The following is a 21,516-nucleotide window of genomic DNA, read 5'->3' as shown; positions in this document are numbered from 1 at the left end:
GGTATATTGGAACCTCTTATATTTTTTAATGTAACATTTTTTGTGATCTATGTAACTTAAAAAAAAAAGAGAAGTCACTCGTTTTCTCTAGATTATAAAAGAAAACATAGGTGTCATATGAAAAGAAAAGAAAACAGGTATCTCAGTTCAGATAAGTCACTCTTCTCATTCTTTCCCACTTCCTCCGTTTCCAAACTGTAACACTAATGGATTGTTTGACAGACAGTTGTAAGCCCAGCAATTGACATAAAACAAATCAAAGCATTGAGGAAGTGGTATGTCTGTTTCTAAATGGAGGGAAATTACAGGGTTTTGAATTTCTCCTAAACCAGTCTACAGTTCTGGGAGCACTTCGATGTGCATCTTCTAGCACTTGAACCTCAAATCAGAGCTATTTCCATTTTTATTAAGTTTAAGGCCACGTTTTTTACCATAATCATGTTCACATGCAGAACTGTGCTCAGAGGAGACGCAGAGTGAGCTGCTGCACAGCTAGGACGACTCTCTGTAGCCCTACACAGGGCTCTCCACGAGCACCCTTGGGTTTGACCATGCTACCGCTGGCGACGCACGCCATCTTGGTGGGAGACCAGCGGCAGAGCCCCGTGAGAAGCCACGAGCATGCCCACGCAAAGACCAGTCTCCTCTCCTTGTCCAGCCTGGCCTGCTTCGTGGCCCTGCCTTCCCAGTTGACTGTCGGATCCCAGCTTTTCTCAGCAATGCCTACTGTGTTCCCTGGAACGGCATCTGGTCCATCTGCAGCTGCTGTCCCCGTGGCTCGTGGGAGACCACCCATCAGGCTGCTTCTCCTCCCCGCAGCACGCACTGCCTCGCAGCAGCTCACCCCAAGGGTGGAGAGAAGACGCTGCTGCTGGCAGCTCCCTCGCCGCCTCAGGCACGGAAGGGGAGGTTCTCCAGGTGACGCCGGCTTCCAGGCTGGGACACACTCGTGTTCTTGGGCCTCCGTGTCAGGACTGGGGGGAGCTATTGGGTGTGGGGTTATTAGTGACACTCAAGTAAAAGGCGATGGGCCTGGGTGTGTCACAGCAGACGCTCTCGAGCCACAGAATGTCAGCTGGTGGGGATTGTCGTACCCCATGGGCTCTACATTTTATCGGCTGCCCACACAAGGTCTCCTTGTCCTGGCAAAGCACACGAATCGCCAGACTGGAAAACTCACTGCTCAGAGTGTGTTTAGGGGCCACCTCCTGAGCCTCGCCTGGGACCACGCTGGAAATGCAGAATCCCAGGCCCCGCCCCAGACCTCCTGAATGAGGGGGTTTTGTGCCCTGGGTGGATGAGGGGCGCTGGTCTGGCCCGTCCCCCCAGCAAGCCAGATTGCTCTAAATCGTCCGGATGGTTGTGGTTTATCCAGATTCCTTACTTTTAGATTCTTATTTTTAGTGGTATAAGCTGTAGGCTCTAGGATCTGCTTAATATGTAGATGAGAAAATAGTTCACTTGATAAAAATTTAAATTATTTTATTGATAATTTAAAGGAGAAAAAAAAGCATTTCTCCCCTGGAGGTGGTTTCTTTTAAAACATGGAATAAGTCCTTTATGAGACAAGTCGAGGTGCTTTGTCTGTTGATTGGTTTGGGGGCAGGTTTGGGGATTTTTTGTGGGGTTTGTGTTTTATTTTTTGAGAAGCAGGGGGCAGCCGCACATGTAGGATTATAGGAGCAGCAGATGAAACCTCTGAGATGCATGAAACTGTTGAAGCTGAAGTATGAGTGCATTTCGACTGTTATTTGATGGTGTAGGCTCTCTATATTCAAAATCCTCTGAATGAACACCCATAAAGCTAGACAATATTATTATTTGGCAGTTGATAAGAAAGAAGCAATAACTGAGATATGCATCACAAGGTCAAAGGGTGAAGACAATCTACCACACAGAAAATCCTTTGTTCCCTTGCTACGCTAGCGTCCATTTCAACAGAAAAATATGGTTTAGTCCTCCTGGCTCCAAAGATAAGTTTCAGTTGCATGAATTCAATGACCCACAGGGTGTCATTTGTATTTAGGACGTGAAACAAAAACGGTGTACTGGGAGGTAGCTTTGTCGTGACTGCATTTCCCTGAGAAGCTGAAGTGACACATCAGGGACACCTGGGCTATTCGATTCTCTCGACTCCAGGGGAAGAGACAAAAAGCAGTGGCTGCCCCCACATGGACCCCCGACGTGCATGATGCTTTTAAATCTGTTATAAATGTTTATTACTCAAATGAGGCATGGTCACGATAGATCAGAAAATATAGATAAGTAAAAAGGATAAAGCCCAGAATCCTACCACAAGTCATCATTTGGTATCTGCCTTTATAGTTTTCTTAAATCAGCACCTTTCAATATATATGCTTTCTGCCCATATTCTGAACATATAAATATTCCTTCCTGAACATCTGTAAAAATATTATATTATAAAATTTGACATTCCAATTTGTTTCGTGGGCTGGGTTTCTCACTCACTATGTTGTGCACATCATTAGGCATCAGTAAACGTCCTCGTGAAGTGTTTTGAAAGTTTTACAGCCGTCTGTGGAACTGGCAGCATTCATTCGCCGGTGCCCTGTTGCTGGACATCGAGCTTGTTTGCAGGTTTTCACTATTTTAAACAGCATTGCCTAGAACATTCCTGTACTAAGTCTTTGGTTTTTGAGCACCTTCCTCATTGTTTCCTTTGGATAAACCCTACAGGAGGAATTGCTGGAGTAGACACTGTGCTTCCTTTTTAAAGCTTCTGGCCCCTGTTGCCAGGTTGTTCTCCAGAGGTTCCCCCTCACTGTCCCACTGGGACGGATGCGGCCACCAGGTTCTCATAAAAATTGTGATTTTGTGTCCAAAAAGAGGATGTATGTAATTACAATAACAATGAGCATAATTGCGCTGAAGAGTAGGTTACAAACAGAGAATCTCAGGTTTGAGAGGCCTGCAAATTGAAATCTTTCCTGTTTCTCAGGTTTTAAATTGAAATCTTTTCTGTTTCTCTCATTAAAACTGTGGAAGCGGTTACACTCCAGTCTCAGGCAGTAGTGTCAGCCTCGACAAAGACGTTGATGCTCTTCTCAAGGCTTTATGGAAATGTTTCCCACCGCCTTATTTATTTGTTTGTTTTTAATCCTCCTGCCCCCTGAACGGAGACGGTTCCCTTGTCTGTCTGCCCATCTTCCTTAGGAGGCACCGGGAACCAAACCTGGGACCTCCCATGTGGAAGGTGAGTGCCCAACCACTTGAGGCCACTTCCGTTTCCTCCTGGTTGCAGAGTGTGCTGGTTGTGGCATCTGCTTGTTGCAGCGGTTGTGGCATCCACTCATTGTGGCGTCTGCTCGTTGCAGTGGTTATGACATCTTCTGGTTGCAGCATCTGCTGGTTCCATTGTCTGCCTGTTGTGGTGGTTGTGGCATTTGTTTGTTGCAGCATTTGTTCATTGCAGCAGGTACGGCAGCTGCTGGTTGCAGCGTGTGCTCATTGCAGTGTCTTACTGGCTGCGGCGACCGCTTGTCTTCTTTAGAAGAAATCAGGAACTGAACTCAGGACCTCCCACATGGGAGGTGGGCACCCAATTACTTGAGCCACATCCACTCCCCCCACTATCTTTATTCAAAACCAAGATGCTGCCTTTAACCTCTGATGGAAAAACAAATTGCAAGTGCTTAGGGAATGTTATACAAAAACCCTCAAAAACCTACAATATTCAGAATTGACAAGGTAAGATCCCATCTGTCATCCTTGCTTGAAAACCTTATTCCTCCCTTCACCTTTATTAAGCATCTACTTGTACAACACACTAGGCGTGGAAGGGAAGGAATGTTCCATCTGCTCTCTCCCCCCTTTTTATTTTTGTCTCACCCTGACATCTTCTGATATTCTTATTGGCACAAAAAGGGTGGTGAAGCTGAGCTGTTCAGCCTGTGCTGGAAAGACCGAGTCTTCCTTCTTTTAGCAAGAAGATTTACGGGAGTCTTGGCTTTGTCCCTCATGGGGGGATTTGGGTTTCCTCTGTGATTGCATATTTAATGTTTCATTGCCCCAGGCTTGAACAGCATGAGGCTAAAGTGTTTGGGGGTCAGATAACCTGGACCCAGAAATCAGGTCTCTGTGAAATGGCATGCTGAAGGGTGCACCCTCAGCTGAGTTACAGCACCTTATGCTCTCAGTGGAGAACTCCTGTAAGAACCCCGTGTCACAGTGAGTGTGGCCTTCACAGTCACAAACTCAGAGGTAGACGTGGAACTGCTTTCTCATGAATTACCCCCTGGAAATTGGAGCACAGGTCTTGTCTACTCTGGGCTCCCCACCCCTGCAAGGCCCAGGAGAGGTTAGGTCCATGATCCTTTCTCATGTACCTTCTGGCATCGGAGCTTTGGTTAAGTTCCTTCCAGAATTCTGGGCTGGAAAGGCTGCTCTTAGAGTATCCCATGCTCTTCTTCCCTCTCGAAGTCATGGCATAAGCCCTCTGCTCTAGGTTTTGTATGTTTCTTCTTTTAAAGATATGTTTTATTTGTTTGTTTATTTCTCCCCACCCCCTGTTGTTTGCATTTGCAGTGTCTGTTTGTTGTGTGCTGGTCGTCTTTTTTTAGGAGGCACCAGGAACCGAACCTGGGACCTCCCACGTGGGAGAGAGGCAGTTAATCGTTTGCACCACCTCTGCTCCCTCCTTTGTTGTCTCTCTCATTATGTTTTCCTCCGTGTGTCTCTTGTTGCATCATCTTGTTGTGTCATTTACCGTGCCAACCCGTTGCATCAGCTCGCTGTCCTGCTCATCTTCTTTAGGAGGCACCAGGAACTGAACTCGGCCCTACCGTGTAGTAGGTGGGAGCTCAGTCACTTGAGCCACGTCTGCTTCCCTGCTCTAGATTTTTTGCCTTTCTTGGCTCAGGAAGCTGCTTCTGCCTGTGGAAGCCCAGCTTCTGCAATCAAGAGCCTTGGCCTTCAAGACTGTTTCCCCTCCTCTGGGTTGAAATAAATAAATCCAGACACTTGTTAAGAGGTTCACCTTCCCCTGCCCCCCTGAAGCAGGAACCTTGGGCTCGGGGGGTGGAGAGCGCAGGCAGTCGGGAGACTGTGGGACAGGGAGCTTTGGACCATCTCTGCGTTCTCCCTCCGCGTGCTTAGGCTTCCCACCCCGTCTTGCGTTCTTCCTCCCTTTCTCCTGTGTGAAGGGCTTGCTTCCTCACTTAGATTGTCAGCTCCTGGACGGTCTCAGAGGCAGCGCGAGGGAAGGAGCCCTGAACTGGGAGCTCGGAGACGTTCATTCTTTCTAGATTTGCCATTGACGACTCGGTTGACTTGGGCAAGTCTCCTGGAATCTGTAAAATAGGGGGGTGGGGAGGGAGACCAAATGTCTCACCCACCCTTAATTTTCTAATCTCGTTCAGTAAGTTTGCTCCTTAAATGGACTGTGAGCTACCTATTTTCTAAGGACACTTGAGAACAAGGAGTAGGAACATGTCAGCATAATATTGAAAATGACAAAGCATTTGACTATTTCACTGAATTGTGAGCCAACAAAAAACCACATCAGTCCATGGGTTCCGTTTCCTCATTGCTAATCTGAGCGTGAGCAAAGGCGTGCCAGATTTCTCCACTGGTTTTTCTACTCCAGCGTTCAGTATATAAGCACATGCGCAGTGTCTTTTCCTAGAACGATTATAATAGACAACTGTGGTGCATCTGATTTCTCAGCATGCCACCAGAATAAATCTCCTTTTTAAAACAAATCACAATTAATGTAATTGTGAGGATTCAGCCTGACAGGTCAGGGGTTTTCTGATGGGCAAATTCTTTATGATGGGCTTTGGCTCATATCCTTCTATTTTGTCTTGTTTGGGTAGGTTTGTTTTATTTCTTAAAGCAAAATGAATATTAATTCTGATCCATCATTCCCAAGCCCTGTTGCCTTGTCTCCATATCTGCACGGTACGATTAGGATCCTGCTTCTGCCGGGAAGACGTTGCTGTTGATGAAAATGACAGTCCCATAATGTGGTTTGGACAGAATTGAAATCACTGAGAAGACAGGCTTCTCTGTGAAATGCTCTAGTCTCAGTCATTTGGAACAAAAGGGATCTTAGGACATCGTTAAGCATTGCACATGGGTGAGCCGCCAGACTTCCCATAAACTTGAAAGATCATTATAGTTCTAAGTACTTAGATAATAGGCTCGATCTCTTGAAGCATTTCTTGCTGCATTTGCACCTTCTCAGGCTAATTACATCTCAAACTGCCTGGCCCTCTCCCAGATTGTATGTCAAGCCATGTAGGAATTTCAAGTCCTTTCCCCCTCCTCTTCCTACCTGCAAGGGTATGTTTTAGAATGAAGGACCTGATGAAGTTTGGAAATACATGTAAAATAAAATGGATGTCACCTTTCCAAGTGGAGAAAATGCAGGGCATCAAAAGCATCTCCTTACTTTTTAATTTCTTTCATAATAGTGTCCTGATTGCAGAACGAGCTCAGGGACATAAATCAGAGATCCGGATCCCTGATACTGCTTCAGCAACAGACGGGGAATTCAGAGAACAGTTTCAGCGACGTCAGACTTCCTAAAAAGGCTTGAGAGGGCTTAGGATCAGAGAGCTTGCTTACTGCCAGGGGGAAAAAAAAAAAACAGTTTGGCTTAACCATGGCAACCAAGGGTAAATGCTTTAATTTCAGGAAAGTCCTGTGAGTCCAGGCCAGGGGTGAGGAACCTTTCTATACTGCCTCAGTGAACTCAGTTTGGACACACGTGCATTTAAAAACCCTGTATGTCACCTTGCTGCCACCAGATGCCCATGAGTCCCGTCTCTGCATGCAAGTTTTGACTTTAATTTGGGCCTGAGACTGGAAAACACCCTGACACTTTTGGCAGCCCAGAGTGGCAGGCCAACCGAAGGCCTTGTCAAAATTGTAAAATTGCTAAGAAATGAGCACGTCTGAGTTTTATCCTAAGGATTGACAGGGGTAAGGGAATGGCTTACAGTTTTCTCCCATAGTTCTCAGGTTCAGGGAAGTGGCCTGAGAAAAGAAACTGGAAAAAAGAGATTAAGGCAGGTTATTCATTACATTTGGATGAATAGACTCTCCAGGGAGGAATTTGGACGCCCCTCTCTGGAGCATTTATTTCAGGGATTCTGGGAAGACTGTGGGCTCTGGCGGTGGGGAGGGGTGGCCTCCGGCCCTCCAAGTGCAGTGCATTTTGCGTTTGGTCATCTGGAACCTCTTTCCCTCCTGCTTTGTGACCTGCCCTGCATTCACAGTGCCAGCCTGTGACCGGTGCGTATCGTTGTTGAATACGTAATCCGCTGCTCGGCCGGGTTTTCTGCCACTTGATCGTGTGGGTCTGGTTGGCATACCAAGTCTCTAAGCTCCTGAGCTGTTCCACAGAGTGGGGTTTTAGAAATGCAAATAAGGAGTTTATTCAGCCTCCTTCTGCATGCGAGGCTGGAGCGTCTCAAGCCAAGCTCCGGGCCAGTTTCCCTAAACCAAGCCGCCTGCAGCCCCCGCGAGTGCCCTCGTCCCAGTTCTTTTAGCCTCCCAGGGACTTGGGGCTGCCGAGGTGCTAGCAGGTGCTGGAATGGTATGTGGCACTTTATTCAGTTAATGGTCAGTGGTGACAGCTGCTGCCATGGAAACCGCTTGTTAAATGCACATTGAACATGTGTTCATTCGGGGAAGTGTCCATGGCACTGCAACCTGACATCATCTTATACAGTTATTTGTTTGCTTACTGTCTCTCTCCTCACCTCTAAATTATAAGTACCAGAAAGGCAGGGACTTTGTTTTATTCACCGCTGTATCCTACAGGGCCTGGCACATAGTAGGTATAAATCGTCTTTCTTCCCTCCCATCCCCCGAGATGGCTCCCTCTTTTGTCTGCTCATTGACTCTGCTCATCTTTAGGAGGCACCAGGAACTGAACGCGGGACCTCTCAGGTAGGAGGTGGGCGCCTAACTGCTTGAGCCACATCCACTCCCTGCTCATTGTGTCTACTCCTTGTGTCATCTTGTTGCATCTGCTCCTTTTCTTTAGAATGCACTGGGAACTAAACCCAGGACCACCCAGGTGGGAGGTGGGCATCAACTGGTGAGCCACACCTGCTCTCTCAAGGTGTTTCTTGATTAAATAAATATTGCGACTGAATTGCAAATTGTCAGTGGCATATTGTGGATAAAATGACAGAGATATGTATCACTACTCAAAAATTCTAGGGAGGGGTATCTGAAATGTGCCATATCCTGAGACGCAGCCAAGCACGACCCCCTTTGGGATGAGGGATCTGTGCCTTCAACTAGACGTACCTGGTAGGGTGAGCAGGTGCTCTGGGCACACCTGTGTGCCAGTTCTGAGGGCAAGGCTGGCAGACACCAGACAGTCAGAGTTGGTGTGGGCAAGGCTGGTGTGAAGCCTTGAGAGGTAGAGGATGGCAGCGAGGAGGCCAGCACGGGCAACACTGAGCTAGCCCATGGGGCAAGCCAGGCAGCAGCTGTCAGTCAGCCAGCATCCAGAGTTCAGCCAGCATCAGAAGTCAGCGGCATCCAGAAGTCAGCCAGCATCCGGAAGTCAGCGGGCATCCAGAAGTCAGCCAGCATCCAGAAGTCAGCCGGCAACTGTCAGTCAGTCAGCATCCAGAGTTCAGCCGGCATCCAGAAGTCAGCTGGCATGCAGAAGTCAGCCAGCATCCAGAAGTCAGCTGGCATGCAGAAGCCAGCCGGCATCCGGAAGTCAGCCAGCATCCAGAGTTCAGCCGGCATCCGGAAGTCAGCCGGCATCCAGAAGTCAGCCAGCATCCGGAAGTCAGCCAGCAACTGTCAGTCAGTCAGCATCCGGAGTTCAGCCAGCATCTGGAGTTTAGCCAGCATCCAGAAGTCAGCCGGCATGCAGAAGTCAGCCGGCATCCGGAAGTCAGCCAGCATCCAGAGTTCAGCCGGCATCCAGAAGTCAGCTGGCATGCAGAAGTCAGCCAGCATCCAGAAGTCAGCTGGCATGCAGAAGCCAGCCGGCATCCGGAAGTCAGCCAGCATCCAGAGTTCAGCCGGCATCCGGAAGTCAGCCGGCATCCAGAAGTCAGCCAGCATCCGGAAGTCAGTGGGCATCCGGAAGTCAGCCGGCAACTGTCAGTCAGTCAGCATCCAGAGTTCAGCCGGCATCCAGAAGTCAGCTGGCATGCAGAAGTCAGCCAGCATCCAGAAGTCAGCTGGCATGCAGAAGCCAGCCGGCATCCGGAAGTCAGCCAGCATCCAGAGTTCAGCCGGCATCCGGAAGTCAGCCGGCATCCAGAAGTCAGCCAGCATCCGGAAGTCAGCCAGCAACTGTCAGTCAGTCAGCATCCGGAGTTCAGCCAGCATCCGGAGTTCAGCCAGCATCCAGAAGTCAGCCGGCATGCAGAAGTCAGCCGGCATCCAGAAGTCAGCCGGCATCCGGAAGTCAGCCAGCAACTGTCAGTCAGTCAGCATCCGGAGTTCAGCCAGCATCCAGAAGTCAGCCAGCATCCGGAGTTCAGCCAGCATCCAGAAGTCAGCTGGCATGCAGAAGTCAGCCGGCATCCAGAAGTCAGCCGGCATCCAGAAGTCAGCCGGCATCCGGAAGTCAGCCAGCAACTGTCAGTCAGTCAGCATCCGGAGTTCAGCCAGCATCCAGAAGTCAGCCAGCATCCGGAGTTCAGCCGGCATTCAGAAGTCAGCTGGCATGCAGAAGTTAGCAGGCAACCGGAAGTCAGTCAGCATCCAGCAGTCACTTGGCATCTAGAAGTCAGTCAGGATCTAGAAGTCAGTAAGCATTTGGCAGTCAGTCGGTATCCAAAATTTGGCATCCAGCAGTCGGTCAACATCTATCAGTCAGTCAGCATCCAGCAGTCAGTCAGCATCTGGCAGTCAGTCAGCATACAGCAGTCAGTTGACATCCAGTGTCAGTCAGCATCTGGCAGTCAGTTGGCATCTGACAGTCAGTCAGCATCTAGCAGCCAGTCAGCATCTGGCAGCCAGTCAGTACTCGGCGGTCAATCAGCATCCGGCAGTCAGTCAGCATCCAGCAGTCAGTCTGCATCCAGCAGTCAGTCAGCATCCAGTGGTCAGTCGGCAACTAGAAGTCAGTTAGCATCTGGAAATCGGTCAGCAGCTGTCAGCCAGTCAGCATACAGAGTTCAGTAAGGATCCAGAAGTCAGCATCCGGAAGTCAGCAGCCGACAGTCAGCACCCTAAGTTCAGCCAGCAACCGCAAGTCAGCCAGCAGCCATCAGTCAGCCAGCAGCTGTCAGTCAGTCAGCATCCAGAGTTAAGCCAGCATCCGGAAATCAGCCTGCATCCATAGTTCAGCCAGCAGCCATCAGTCAGTCAGCATCCAGAGTTCAGCCAGCAACCGGAAGTCAGCCAGCAACCGGAAGTTAGCCAGCATCCAGCAGTCAGTTGGCATCCAGCAGTCACTTGGCATCTAGAAGTCAGTCAGGATCTGGAAGTCAGTAAGCATTTGGCAGTCAGTCGGTATCCAGAATTTGGCATCTGGCAGTCAGTCAGGATCCAAAAGTCAGTCAGCATCCTGCAGTCAATCAGCATCCAGCAGTCAGTTAGCATCTATTAGTCAGTCAGCATCCGGCAGTCAGTCAGCATCCAGCAGTCAGTCAGCATCTGGCAGTCAGTCAACATATAGAAGTCGGTCAGCATCCTGCAGTCAGTCAGCACTCAGCAGTCAGTCAGCATCCAGCAGTCAGTTGGTATCTGGCAGCCAGTCAGCATCCAGCAGTCAGTCAGCATCCAGCAGTCAGTATCCGGCAGCCAGTCAGCATCCAGCGTTCAGTCAGCATCCGGCAGTCAGTCAGCATCTGGCAGTCAGCATCCAGTGGTCATTCAGCATACAGAGTTCAGCCAGCATCCACAAGTCAGCCAGCAGCTGTCAGTCAGCCAGCAGATGTCAGTCAGTCAGCATCCAGAGTTCAGCCAGCAGCCGGAAGTCAGCCTGCATCTATAGTTCAGCCAGTAGCTGTCAGTCAGTCAGCATCCAGAGTTCAGCCAGCACTAGAAGTCAGTCAGCATCCAGCAGCAAGTGAACTTCTAGCAGTCAGTCAGCTTCCAGCAGTCAGTCAGCATCTAGAAGTCAGTCAGGATCTGGAAGTCAGTAAGCATTTGGCAGTCAGTCAGTATCCAGAATTTGGCATCTGGCAGTCAGTCAGGATCCAAAAGTCAGTCAGCATCCGGCAGTCAGTCAACATCCAGCATTCAGTCAGCATCTGTCAGTCAGTCAACATATAGAAGTCAGTCAGCTTCTAGAAGTCAGTCGGCATCTGGCAGTCAGCATCTAGCAGTCAGTCAATGTACAGAAGTCATTTGGCATCCAGTAGGCACTCAGCATCCAGCAGTCATTGGTCATCCCATGGTCAGTCAGCATCTAGCAGTCAGTCGGCATCTGGCAGTCAGTCGGTATCTAGGAGTCAGATGCATCGGACACCGATCAGCATCCAGCAGTCAATCAGCATCATCCAGCAGTCAGCTGGGATCTAGAAATCAGTCAGACAGTCAGCGCCAGGCAGTGGTCGGCATTCACAGGCCTGTAGCATCTGGAGCTCTTTCACCATTTGGCTGCCACTCAACACCTGGCAATCAGTCGGCATCCAGAAGTCAGCCAGCGTCGGGCCATTGGTGGCATCAAGGTGTCAGTCGGCATCCAGGAGTCAGCCAGCAGGCAGCAGGACCTCAGGCCCCCCCAACACGCTCAAGCGTGGGGCGCCTGTCCGGGCGCAGGGATGGCCAGCGACGGCCGTGGCCTTGGGCAGTCCCCCCAGCAGGGTCTCCCACTCAGGCTGGCGAAGGGGTGAAGCGCCGGTTCCACGGCCCGAGGCGAGCGGGCTGGTCTCGGGGCAGGACGCCGGACGGGTGCTGGGAAGGGTGGCGGGCTTGGAGGCGGGCGCCCGTGAGCAGCCCTGGGTTCCCACGGCCCTCCTGCTGCTCGAGGGCCTTCGCGAGTGGGCCGCCACCTCCCCTGCGCGGCGGGGCAGTGCGCGCCTGGTGGCGTGGTGTCCCAGAGACGAATTAGACAGCACGTGGAGAGCCTTCGGGACAAATGACCAGAGCCGAGTCAACGCCTGTCACTGTGTCCACTTTTTTCTCTTGAAGTACGTGACCAAAAATGGGGCATGCAGGGAAAGGGAGCTTCTGGGGGCCGGTGTATAAAACACGCAGGTGAACAGTAACGGTCTGTCTCCGTGGAACAGGGCAGGCCTTTCCGGGGAGGCGTTTCTGTGCGCCCTTATCAAGGCAGGTCTGTTTGCCCCGAGCCCCGTGGGAAGAGCCCCCCTTGTCCCTCGGGAGGCCCGAGCTCCTGCGAAAGCCTCGCTGCTGTGTGGACAAGTGCCCCCTGACCGCGGGCGGCCGCCCTCCCGGCCCCCTGGGCTGCCCCGGGCCGGCCGAGCGGCTGATCCGCGCCTCTCCAGGAGCGGTCACCGAGGCACGCGGGCGCGCCTGCCCCTCGGGGGGCGGAGCCCCTTCACCACGAGCGGTTATTCTCGTGTCCTCCCTTCCCCTCAAGCCCCCGGTCCCCTCTTGGCCACTGCTCTATGGGAAACCTCAGTGGCGCAGCGCGCGCCCCGACAGCCTGGCGTCAGGCACCCGGGCTCCTGCCCTCTCACTGCTGGCCTCGCACGTCCGTCCGTCCCCAGCTCCACCCAGAGGTGGCCTCCCCTGCGTCCCCGTGGCGGTGGTCTCCGCATCGTATCCCCCGGCAGCGCCGCCCGTTTGCGTCGCCCTCGAGGGCAGAGCTCCGATGCGAAGGCCTGGGCCCGTGCCAGCGGGAGAGGTTTCTGGCTAATCGTTCCTCCAGGACCCAGGGCTAGAGAAGGTGGAAATGGGTGTCTGAGACGTGAAGCCCTTGTTCAGGAAGGTGCGAGAGCAGGGAAGGGTGGGGTTCTCGGGGGAGCCAGGAGCAGAGAGGGCGACTGCTCCTTGTGCTACGCACACCTGCCCGCAGGAAGGGGAGCGGGTGGCCCCAGGGCACTTTCGGGGTGACCCTGGCAAGTTCCTTCACCTCCCTGAGCCTCAGCTTCCAGCTGCCTGGCGTGGGGCGCTAGCACCGCCTCCCTGCTAGGGTTGCTGTGAGGATGAGGCGACCCTTTCCACAGAGCACCAAGACGTGCCCGGGAGCCAGGGAACCTCACAGGCGTGTCAGCCAACAGGCCGTCTCGGTGACGCTGAACCCGCCCCAGGGCCGGGTCAGAACCTGCCAGGCTCGGGCCTGGCTGCCCCAGCAACTTCTTTTCCCAAACATTCTTTCGACTTCGTGTCTCCTCTCTGCCCCTCACAGAAACCATCTGTAATTTCCTCCGTCCCCACGTTGTTCAAAGCCTCTCTGCCCTTTTCCATTTATATCGAGTGTGGCTTTCCTCTTAGCCGAGCCGCGTGGCTCCCCTGGTAAGAGCTAGAGATGCCATGGAAAACCGAAATATGCACTTTAGATTATTGTGGTATCTTCTCCTGCCTTTACTGGGGTTACCGGCTGGGAGAAATTTTGATCAGTTTATATTGTCATTACTTCAGTTTCAGCTGCCCTTCTGTTGAAAGGGATGCCGATGCTCCCTGAGACGCAAAGAAGCCAGGAGGGCAGAAGGAGCAAGGAGAGAAAAGGGCCAGAGTAATCTGTGAATTCAGATTGCTTTTTAAGCCATCATGGTGATTTGTCGCTGAATCAAACCAATATGGGGGCACACTCCTATCAGATAGCTGCAAAAAGTCAAGAGTGTGGTCGAAAGGTAAGAGGCCATCATTAAACCCAACCCTTCACCCCAGCGATGCATAGGCACCCCTCCTGGGAGCCATTCAGGCATCTCAGTCCAGCTGGGTCAAAACGGAACTCCTTATCTTCCCCCACAAACCTGCCCTTCTGCCTCTACTTCCTAGCTCAGTTAAGCATCAACATCAGACCAGCTGCTCAAGCCGAAAGCATCAATGCACTCTTCTACTATTCTTGCATCCCACTCCCCATCCATATGGCTCCTAAGTCCTGTTTTATGTGCCTCCTAAATAGTCTGCGACTCTGTGCCTCTTTTCTATACCAGTGTCTCTGTCTGCATCTGTAAGTATTGCTGTGTAACAACCATCCCCACATGCAGCTTAAAATGGCAATCATCTCTCATTTCCTGTGCGTCTTGGGTCAGCTAGTCTAGACCAGGCTTGGTGAGGGGTGGCTCTTCCTGCACTGCCTGGGCTCCCTCATGGGTCTCTGGGGTCCGACAGTCAGCTGACCTAGGCTGGGCTGGGCTTGCCCTGCTCCTCTTGCTGGGGCCGGTGGGCTTGCCTCGCCATGTTTTCCATGTGGAAGTGTCAGAAGCGCAAGGCAGCAAGCAGGGACCTGTGTCACTGCTGCCTCTTTCTTTTGGCCAAAGCAAGGCGCATAGTCTAATCCAAAGTCCAAGGGTGAGGAAATGCATTCCACCCATTTACTGGGAGGACTGTAAAGCCCCATGGCAGAGGGCAGGGATGTAGGGTGGGATGAAGAGCAAGGGCCGGTAAAAAGCCCACCACACAGCCCATTAGCTCTTGTCCAAACTCCTCACCTGTCTGTGAATTCCTTTCTTTGCTTGAAGTCCAACCTTCCCCCAACTGGAGCCCATCATCCCTCCGTTAAAACCTTCCTTGCCAATTATGACCTGCCAAGCCGAGCCGAAGCCCGTTTCTCCAGCCTCATCTGCCGCCGCGTTTCAGCAGTGACTCACCACCCCCTTCCAAATGGGCCTGGTTTTATTTGCACAGCTCTGTGTGTTCATGAACAGTTTGCCCTCTTCCTGCAGGACTCTCCCCCACATTTTAGGTTGTTAGGACTGAGATGTGCTTTGCCCTTTAAGAGCCAATCCACATGCTGTCTCCTCCAGAATCCTTTTGTTAAATGGTAGTCAACTGGAGTTGCCTTGTGCTCATATTCAGTGTCTACAAATTCAGGAATACATGCTCACTGGAGAGAGAGGAGAGGGAGGACGATTTAACGCCACCCATCATTCTTCCTGGTGAGCAGTGAGGAGCAGAGACTCGACTCCGCCCTTACTTTCATTACCCTTTGGTTCCAGACTCCACTCTCCAGCCCCTTAAAGCCTCCTGTAGCGTTAGAATCTTGTCCTGCAGAATGGGGATCTATTGTTTAAAGACACACAACCTTTCCTTCATGACATGGCCCTGCCTCAAAGCAGTTATTTCATCAGGTATTCAACCAATGAAACACCTATCTGGCTGTGTTGTCTCATTGCCAGGCAGTTCTTTATTGGATATTCAAGAGCCTTTCAATGGTAATGATGCCCGTAGGTAATGTTTACCACTTGGTGACCTAAGATGTAACTCTGTTGTGTTTCATAATTTCATATAGTCATATATCAGGTTGAATTTTAATTTTTTATGTCTCTTTTCCCCAACTAAATCTGTGGCTTGTGGTTTTTTAGAGGATTGTTCCCTGTGGTTGCACAGGTTGTGCACTGCACAACTCTATAGGGCTCTATTCAGGCCAGAGTTTATACGAACAGACTCCATAGTACATGGGGATGCCAGGTTCCTTGGATCCCCAGTGTCTGGTATATAGTGGTTGCTCAATAAATGTGTGAACTAATGAATGAATAAATGAGAGAGAGAGAGAGAAGTTATTAACAAACTGAACTAAATTCAGGCGGGTTTTGATCCAGCAAAATTAAAACCATGTTTTTGCAGGTGCACGTGGTTAAATGTGCACAGAGACCCATTTGGAATGCCTTTACCTACAGTGAAAAAAAATTACCTTCCCTCCCGTGAACTGATGGAGGTTGTGGTTCCTCCGACCACATCACACTTCTCAAACGAAATTGGCTACACAATTGCCCTACTCCTAACACCCTGTGGGCCTCATGAGGCAGAGGCAGAGCCCCCCACCACAATCAATCTCAAGATTTCTTGATGTCTCTGAGATTCATCATCAAAGTTATGTAAATGCCCCAAAACCCATCTTTTTGATTGATTTATTTGTCCCCCCACCCCCACCCCAGTGTTTGCACTAACTGTCTGTTCTCTGTGTCTATTCACTGTGTGCTTTTCTTCCTTTTAGGAGGCACCAGGAACCAAACTCAGGACTTCCCATGTGGGAGGGAGGCACCCAATCTCTTGAGCCATGTGCACTCCCTGCTTGTTGTGTCTCTCAGTGTGTTTCCTTGTTGTATCCCTTCATTGCATCATCTCATTGCTTCATCTTGTTGCGTCAGCTTGCAGCGCCAGCCCTTTGCATCAGCTTGCTGTCTTGCTCATCTTCTTTAGGAGGCACCGGGAACCGAACCCGGCACCTCCCATGTGGTAGGTGGGTGCCCAATTGCTTGAGCCACGTCCACTTCCCATAGAGACCTGTCTTTTAAAAGAGCAAGTCCTTTATCCCACATAAAAATATGCCGGTGTGGCCAGCAGACTGTTTCCCCCCTTGTGAAAGTGTTGCCAAGTTAAGCAATCCAGTTGCAGCTGCCCCCAGGCGTTCTGCCAGAACCCAGGTGCGGTGAGCTCTGACGCAGGGGGCTGTGCTTGTTCCGCCGTGCCGGTCCAGCAGGAAGGCGATGCCGCAGGCCACCCCAACACGTGGGCACGAGCTGGCAGCGAGAGTACACTCCATGAGCGCACGCTCGTTTCTGTCTCTTCCCTGCTAGGAGCCAGCACCAAGTGCCTGGCGTTTGGGAAGCTTGCATAAGTGTTTGTTAACTGAATGAGCAAAATAAACCCGTGAAAGAAACTCCCCAGAGGAGGAGTCAGGTGGTGCTGCTGCTCCTGGAAATAATCAGTGACGCCTACACTCGGGGGCCTCTCGCCCCTTCCAAATGGGTAGAGACCTTACTTTCTGTTCTCCAATAGCAGGTGCGCTCAGCCTGATGAAATACAGGATGGCGCTGGAAACCGTTTGTAGCGGTCGTTCTTTCACCTTGGGCTGCTGGGGAGCAGCTGCAGTGGTCCTGGTGCACGAACGTGAGCTCAGAAAATTGGACCCCGACAGTGGAGTCCGCTGGGTTCGAATCCAGCCTGCCTTCCTGCCGAGGCCGGGGGTGTCACTGGGGGACACCTTACTGAAACAGTCCCTTTTTTGTGTGCTGCCAGGTGAGCTCTCGCTGGAGGAGGCGCAGGACCCTTTCCTGGTTAGCATCCACGTCATCGCAGACCCGGGAGAAGGCCGGCCGCTGCAGGCGGCCATCGACCAAGTCTTGGCCTGGATCCACCCGGACCTGCAGCTGTTCCGAGTGTCCGAGCGCGGGGCGTCGCGGCGCCGCAAGAGGCCCCCCAAGGCCGCGCAGCCGGCCCTGGCGGTGGTCCTCTTTCTGCAGGAGGAGTACGGGGAGGAGCGGATCCTGCAGCTGCACAGCACGCTGCAGCGGCCGCCCTGGCGCCTCCACCACACGGAGCGCGTGCAGGGCCGCCTGCTGCCCTACCTGCCCTGCAGCCAGGACTTCTTCGCGCTGGCCCCGGGGACCCCGCTGTGGGCCATCCGGCCCGTGCACTGCGGCAGGGAGATCGTGCGCTTCACCCTCTACTGCCGCCACGAAAACTACGCCGACCTGCTGGCGTTCTACCGGCTGATCCTCAGACGGAGCCCCAGCCGCAGGAAGGCCGACTTCTGCGTTTTCCCCATCTTCTCCACCCTGGACGTGGACATCCAGTTCTCCCTGAAGAGGCTGCCCCGCGGCCAGGCGCCCATCCCCGCCGCCGCCGCCGTGCTGGAGGTCCGCGTCAGGGACATCGGCGAGCTCGTGCCCCTCCTGCCCCACCCCTGCAGCCCCATCAGCGAGGGCCGGTGGCAGACGCAGGACCACGATGGGAACAGCATCCTCCTGCAGGTACCGCGTGCACGTCTGTCTGTCCGTCTGTTGGTCTGGGGGAACGGTCGGTCGGCTCTGTCAGCACCCCTGTTGCGGAGTGGCGAGTTTAGGAAAAAGGGGAGAAGAGCAATCACCTTCTCTACCTGGCTGCCAGGCCGCCTCTCTCACCTGGGCTAGAGCATCTGCTTAAATGCACCCCGGCTCCAGGCTGGGGCGCTCGCCGGTGAAAGGTCCCCAAACTTGCATCCTTGCACCTAGTGAGTCGTTAGCAAAGCATTCGTCACTCCCACTGAGGCGCAGGGAAACCCACCTATTTGAAAATTGTGAAATATATTGACGTGCAACAGAGAAGGCAGCGGGTCTTTCCCCCCAGCTCTCCCCGTGGTTCGGCAGCTGCCAGGCGGTAGGTTGTTAAGACGCTGTGCTCCCTTTAAAATGACTTCCTCGTAGATGTTTTAGGGGGCGAGTGGTGCCTGTGGAGCGTCTGGCTTCCTTGAGCTGGGGAAGAGGTAGGTGACAATACTTTGCTGAGATGGACACAGTAGGCTGTCCTTTTCCTTCCCTGGTTCGTTTCTCCTATCCGCCTTCCAACGGTTGTCCCAAGCATTTCGGAGATAATGAATTATACTCTAGAATTCAAAACTCAGCATACAGATTTAAAAACAGATTAAAGAGGCCTGCACCTAGGCCCTACCTGAGACCTGCTTTCCAAGCCCAGGAATCGACAGGTAAATCGCTTCAAGATGTATAGTAGTATTTATTGTCTCCAAAATTCAACTGCCTCTGGCCTCTCAGTTTTCACATTTTGGCTACCCGGAAGGAGAAACTTGACAGCGGGCTGGGGGACATGGTGGCTTCATGAATCACAGGTAAAGTTTCACAGGTTTTGTTGATTTTGGCTCGAAATGCCAAGGCTGTACACCATGTATCACGAAATGAAGGAGAATTTGGCAAATGGCAGATAACTGGTTAAAATATACGCCCAGACCCACCTCCCTCAAAGTCAAAAAGGTCACTTTGAGGTATTTATTTTTTATGGGAACTAGATAATTTTCAGATTTCCCTTTGAACTGTGCAGATACAGAACTAAGTAATAGTTCTTATTATTCAGTTAAGTGAATACAAGCATTTGTTTCGTAGACCCATTTGAAATGTGAGAAAAATATCCTCCTGTGTAATACAGTTCCACCAAGTAAAAATTAATGAAATGCAAAGGATTTTGCTTATTCTGAAAAACCAAACGTAATGTGCTTGTTTCTGAAGAGAGTCCTTCCTTTTTCTCGGTAATTAGAGTATTTTTTCCTCAGTCCCTATAATCACGTAATTGAAGGAACAAATGAAAGCTTCGCCTGGGCTCTGCTCAACAGAACCATTGAAAGACTATTTCCAAGAAGAATCCACACATTGAAATGGTTATAAAACATGTACAGGCGCAGGCTTTTGAAGTTAGAGCACCAAAGCGTGAAAAGAGTAAGAGAAAGATTAGCATCTCGGGACTTGGGAATGCAGACCTCTGTTAAAGTAGCAATATGTGGAGGAGTTAAATTAATCTGGGTGGAAATGACAAATGGCCCGTTGTCCTTCTTGATGGTGGCCATTCGAACAGGTTATTGTTACAGCGTCGCTGCAGAGACCTTCCGCTCTGGCAGGACACACACACCTGCCCCTCTCTTTAAGTTACAAAATTAAACAGCTTGGAGTGGGTGTACCTAGTGGTTGAGCACCTGCTTTGCATGTCTGAGGTCCTAGGTTCAACCCCTGGTACCTAAAAAAAAAATAAACAGCTTATGTTTCTGTTTTTGGCAGAATTAAGATATTTCAGTCACGGGGTGAGGGCACAGTTGAGAGGACACCTTTTTCTCCATATGCTCCTCAGCAGTATATGTTTCCCAAGTTTTATTTTCCACTGCGGTCTTTAAGATGAATGCTTTTGTTTGGCTGGATGGGAGTTATTTAGTAAAATAAAATTTTAAAACCCTCAGTTGAATAGTTTTTCGGTGCTTTCTTAAAATATAGATTGTCTTTCACTTCTTGATCCCTCCCCCATTGACTTACGTTCCATATTTCGGGGCTCTCCTCCCTCCAGTCTAATTCCTCTGGAGGAAAGAAGCTGAGATATTTTTTTTTTCCTGGGAACTACTCGGTCCCTCATAAGACTCTGGAGATGATTTTACTAAGGTCTGAGGCGATGGAAAGACAGCGCGCTTCTCTGTCTTTCTCGGCCTGACCCTCCGTGGGAGAAAGTGGGGCCAGGCCGGGGAGTTGCCAGCATCGGGAGTTGCCTGAGATCCCGCAGGAAAATGCCTCCTGGAAATTTGTACTCTTGCTCACGATGCTCAAGGACAGCTTTCTGGAGCCCAGGACCATGTTTTATGAATCTTTCCATATCCCCTAGAACTAAACTGACTTGACACCTTGAACGTAGTAAGTCGTCCTTACATGTTTTTAAACTTTTATTGAAGAATAATATGATTACTATACATACAGAGAAGTGCACAGGTCATACATAGAGAGCCCGATGATTTTCACCCGTTGAACGTATGTGTAAGTAGCACCCAGATCAAGAAACAGAACGTCACCTCCGTCAGTCACCCCTGCACTCCCACCCCTTAAATAAGCATATTAGCTTCTCCAGATGGCATGGAAGGGAGAATAAAAAGGTGCCTATTCACAAGAGCTTGGGAATATGGCTATGCTCTCTTTTTTTCTGTATTTATAAGTAGACCACATTTTTAAAAGAAAGATTTAATACAGTTGACAAAGATACATATCACATAAGAAGATCAATAAAACAATTAAATACAGAAGTGGTCTGAAGTAGAGGGAAAATATTGATGGGAAAGTAGGATGACCCAAGTGTGGAGTTCATATCCTAAATGCAAGTCATTTCCTCTATGATTCCAAGATCTGTACTGTCTGATCCGTAGCCACTAGCCCAGGTGGTCATTTATATTTAAAATTTTAGTTAAGATGAAATAAAATTCAACTTCAGCTCCTCTGTCACAGTAGCCCCCTTGCAGGTGATCTGCAGCCCTATGTGGCTAGTGACTGTATCAGATGGTGCAGAACCAGAAAATTTCCATATCACAGAGAGTTACATTGGACAGCACTGTCCAGAAATAGGCTGCAAATGTGACTTTGAGTCCTCTAGCAGCAAAACCAAAATGGAAACATCATCAATGATATGATGCAGAGTCTGTGCGGTAAAAATAAACCATGCTTATTAGATGCACAAATATTCCGGTACTGAGTCCTGGGGAAAATATGCCCCCATGCTATGTCCCCAGCAAATCCTATGAATGCAAACTCATTTGTAAATAGGATCTTCTAAGATCCTACCAAGATGAGGCCAAACTGACTCAAGGGGGCCTTCATCCAAAATGACTGAATAGTTATAAGCAGAGGAAATTTGGACATGGTGACATGATGGTGGTTGTAGAAATGCTACATGCTTCAAAGGTAGTGTAGCCTGCTGATTTAGGACTTCCAGCCTCCTGTGACAGTTTGAAGATTTTTGTGAATCCCAGAAAAGATCACCTTCTTAAACTAATCCATCCCTGTGGGTGTGGGGCTCTTTGATTGCATCAAGGGACCCTTTGATTGGATTGCTTGATTAGATCACTTTAGTGCCTTTGATTGGACTGCATCAGTGAGGCATGACCCAGGGTGGATCTCCACCATCTTGCTAGGGAAGCAGAAACAGAAAGAATGACAGCTACCATTTTGACCCAGCCACGAGAGAAGGGAGAAA

General features: G+C 50.6%; 1 protein-coding gene across 2 annotated transcripts in view; it reads left to right on the top strand.

Annotated features, from left to right (window-relative positions):
- The window catches only part of FAM124A (family with sequence similarity 124 member A), a 171,062-nt gene that overhangs the window by 22,780 nt on the left and 126,766 nt on the right, over positions 1–21,516 (top strand). For both annotated transcript variants that reach the window (XM_058276777.1, XM_058276776.2), the window contains exon 3: positions 17,050–17,783. In XM_058276777.1, the coding sequence (XP_058132760.1) occupies positions 17,050–17,783 (734 nt within the window). The remainder of the gene's footprint in view (positions 1–17,049; positions 17,784–21,516) is intronic.

This window comes from Dasypus novemcinctus, chromosome 15, assembly GCF_030445035.2.
Source record: "Dasypus novemcinctus isolate mDasNov1 chromosome 15, mDasNov1.1.hap2, whole genome shotgun sequence".
Lineage (NCBI taxonomy): Eukaryota > Metazoa > Chordata > Mammalia > Cingulata > Dasypodidae > Dasypus > Dasypus novemcinctus.
This window is presented reverse-complemented; position numbering and strand designations above follow the sequence as displayed.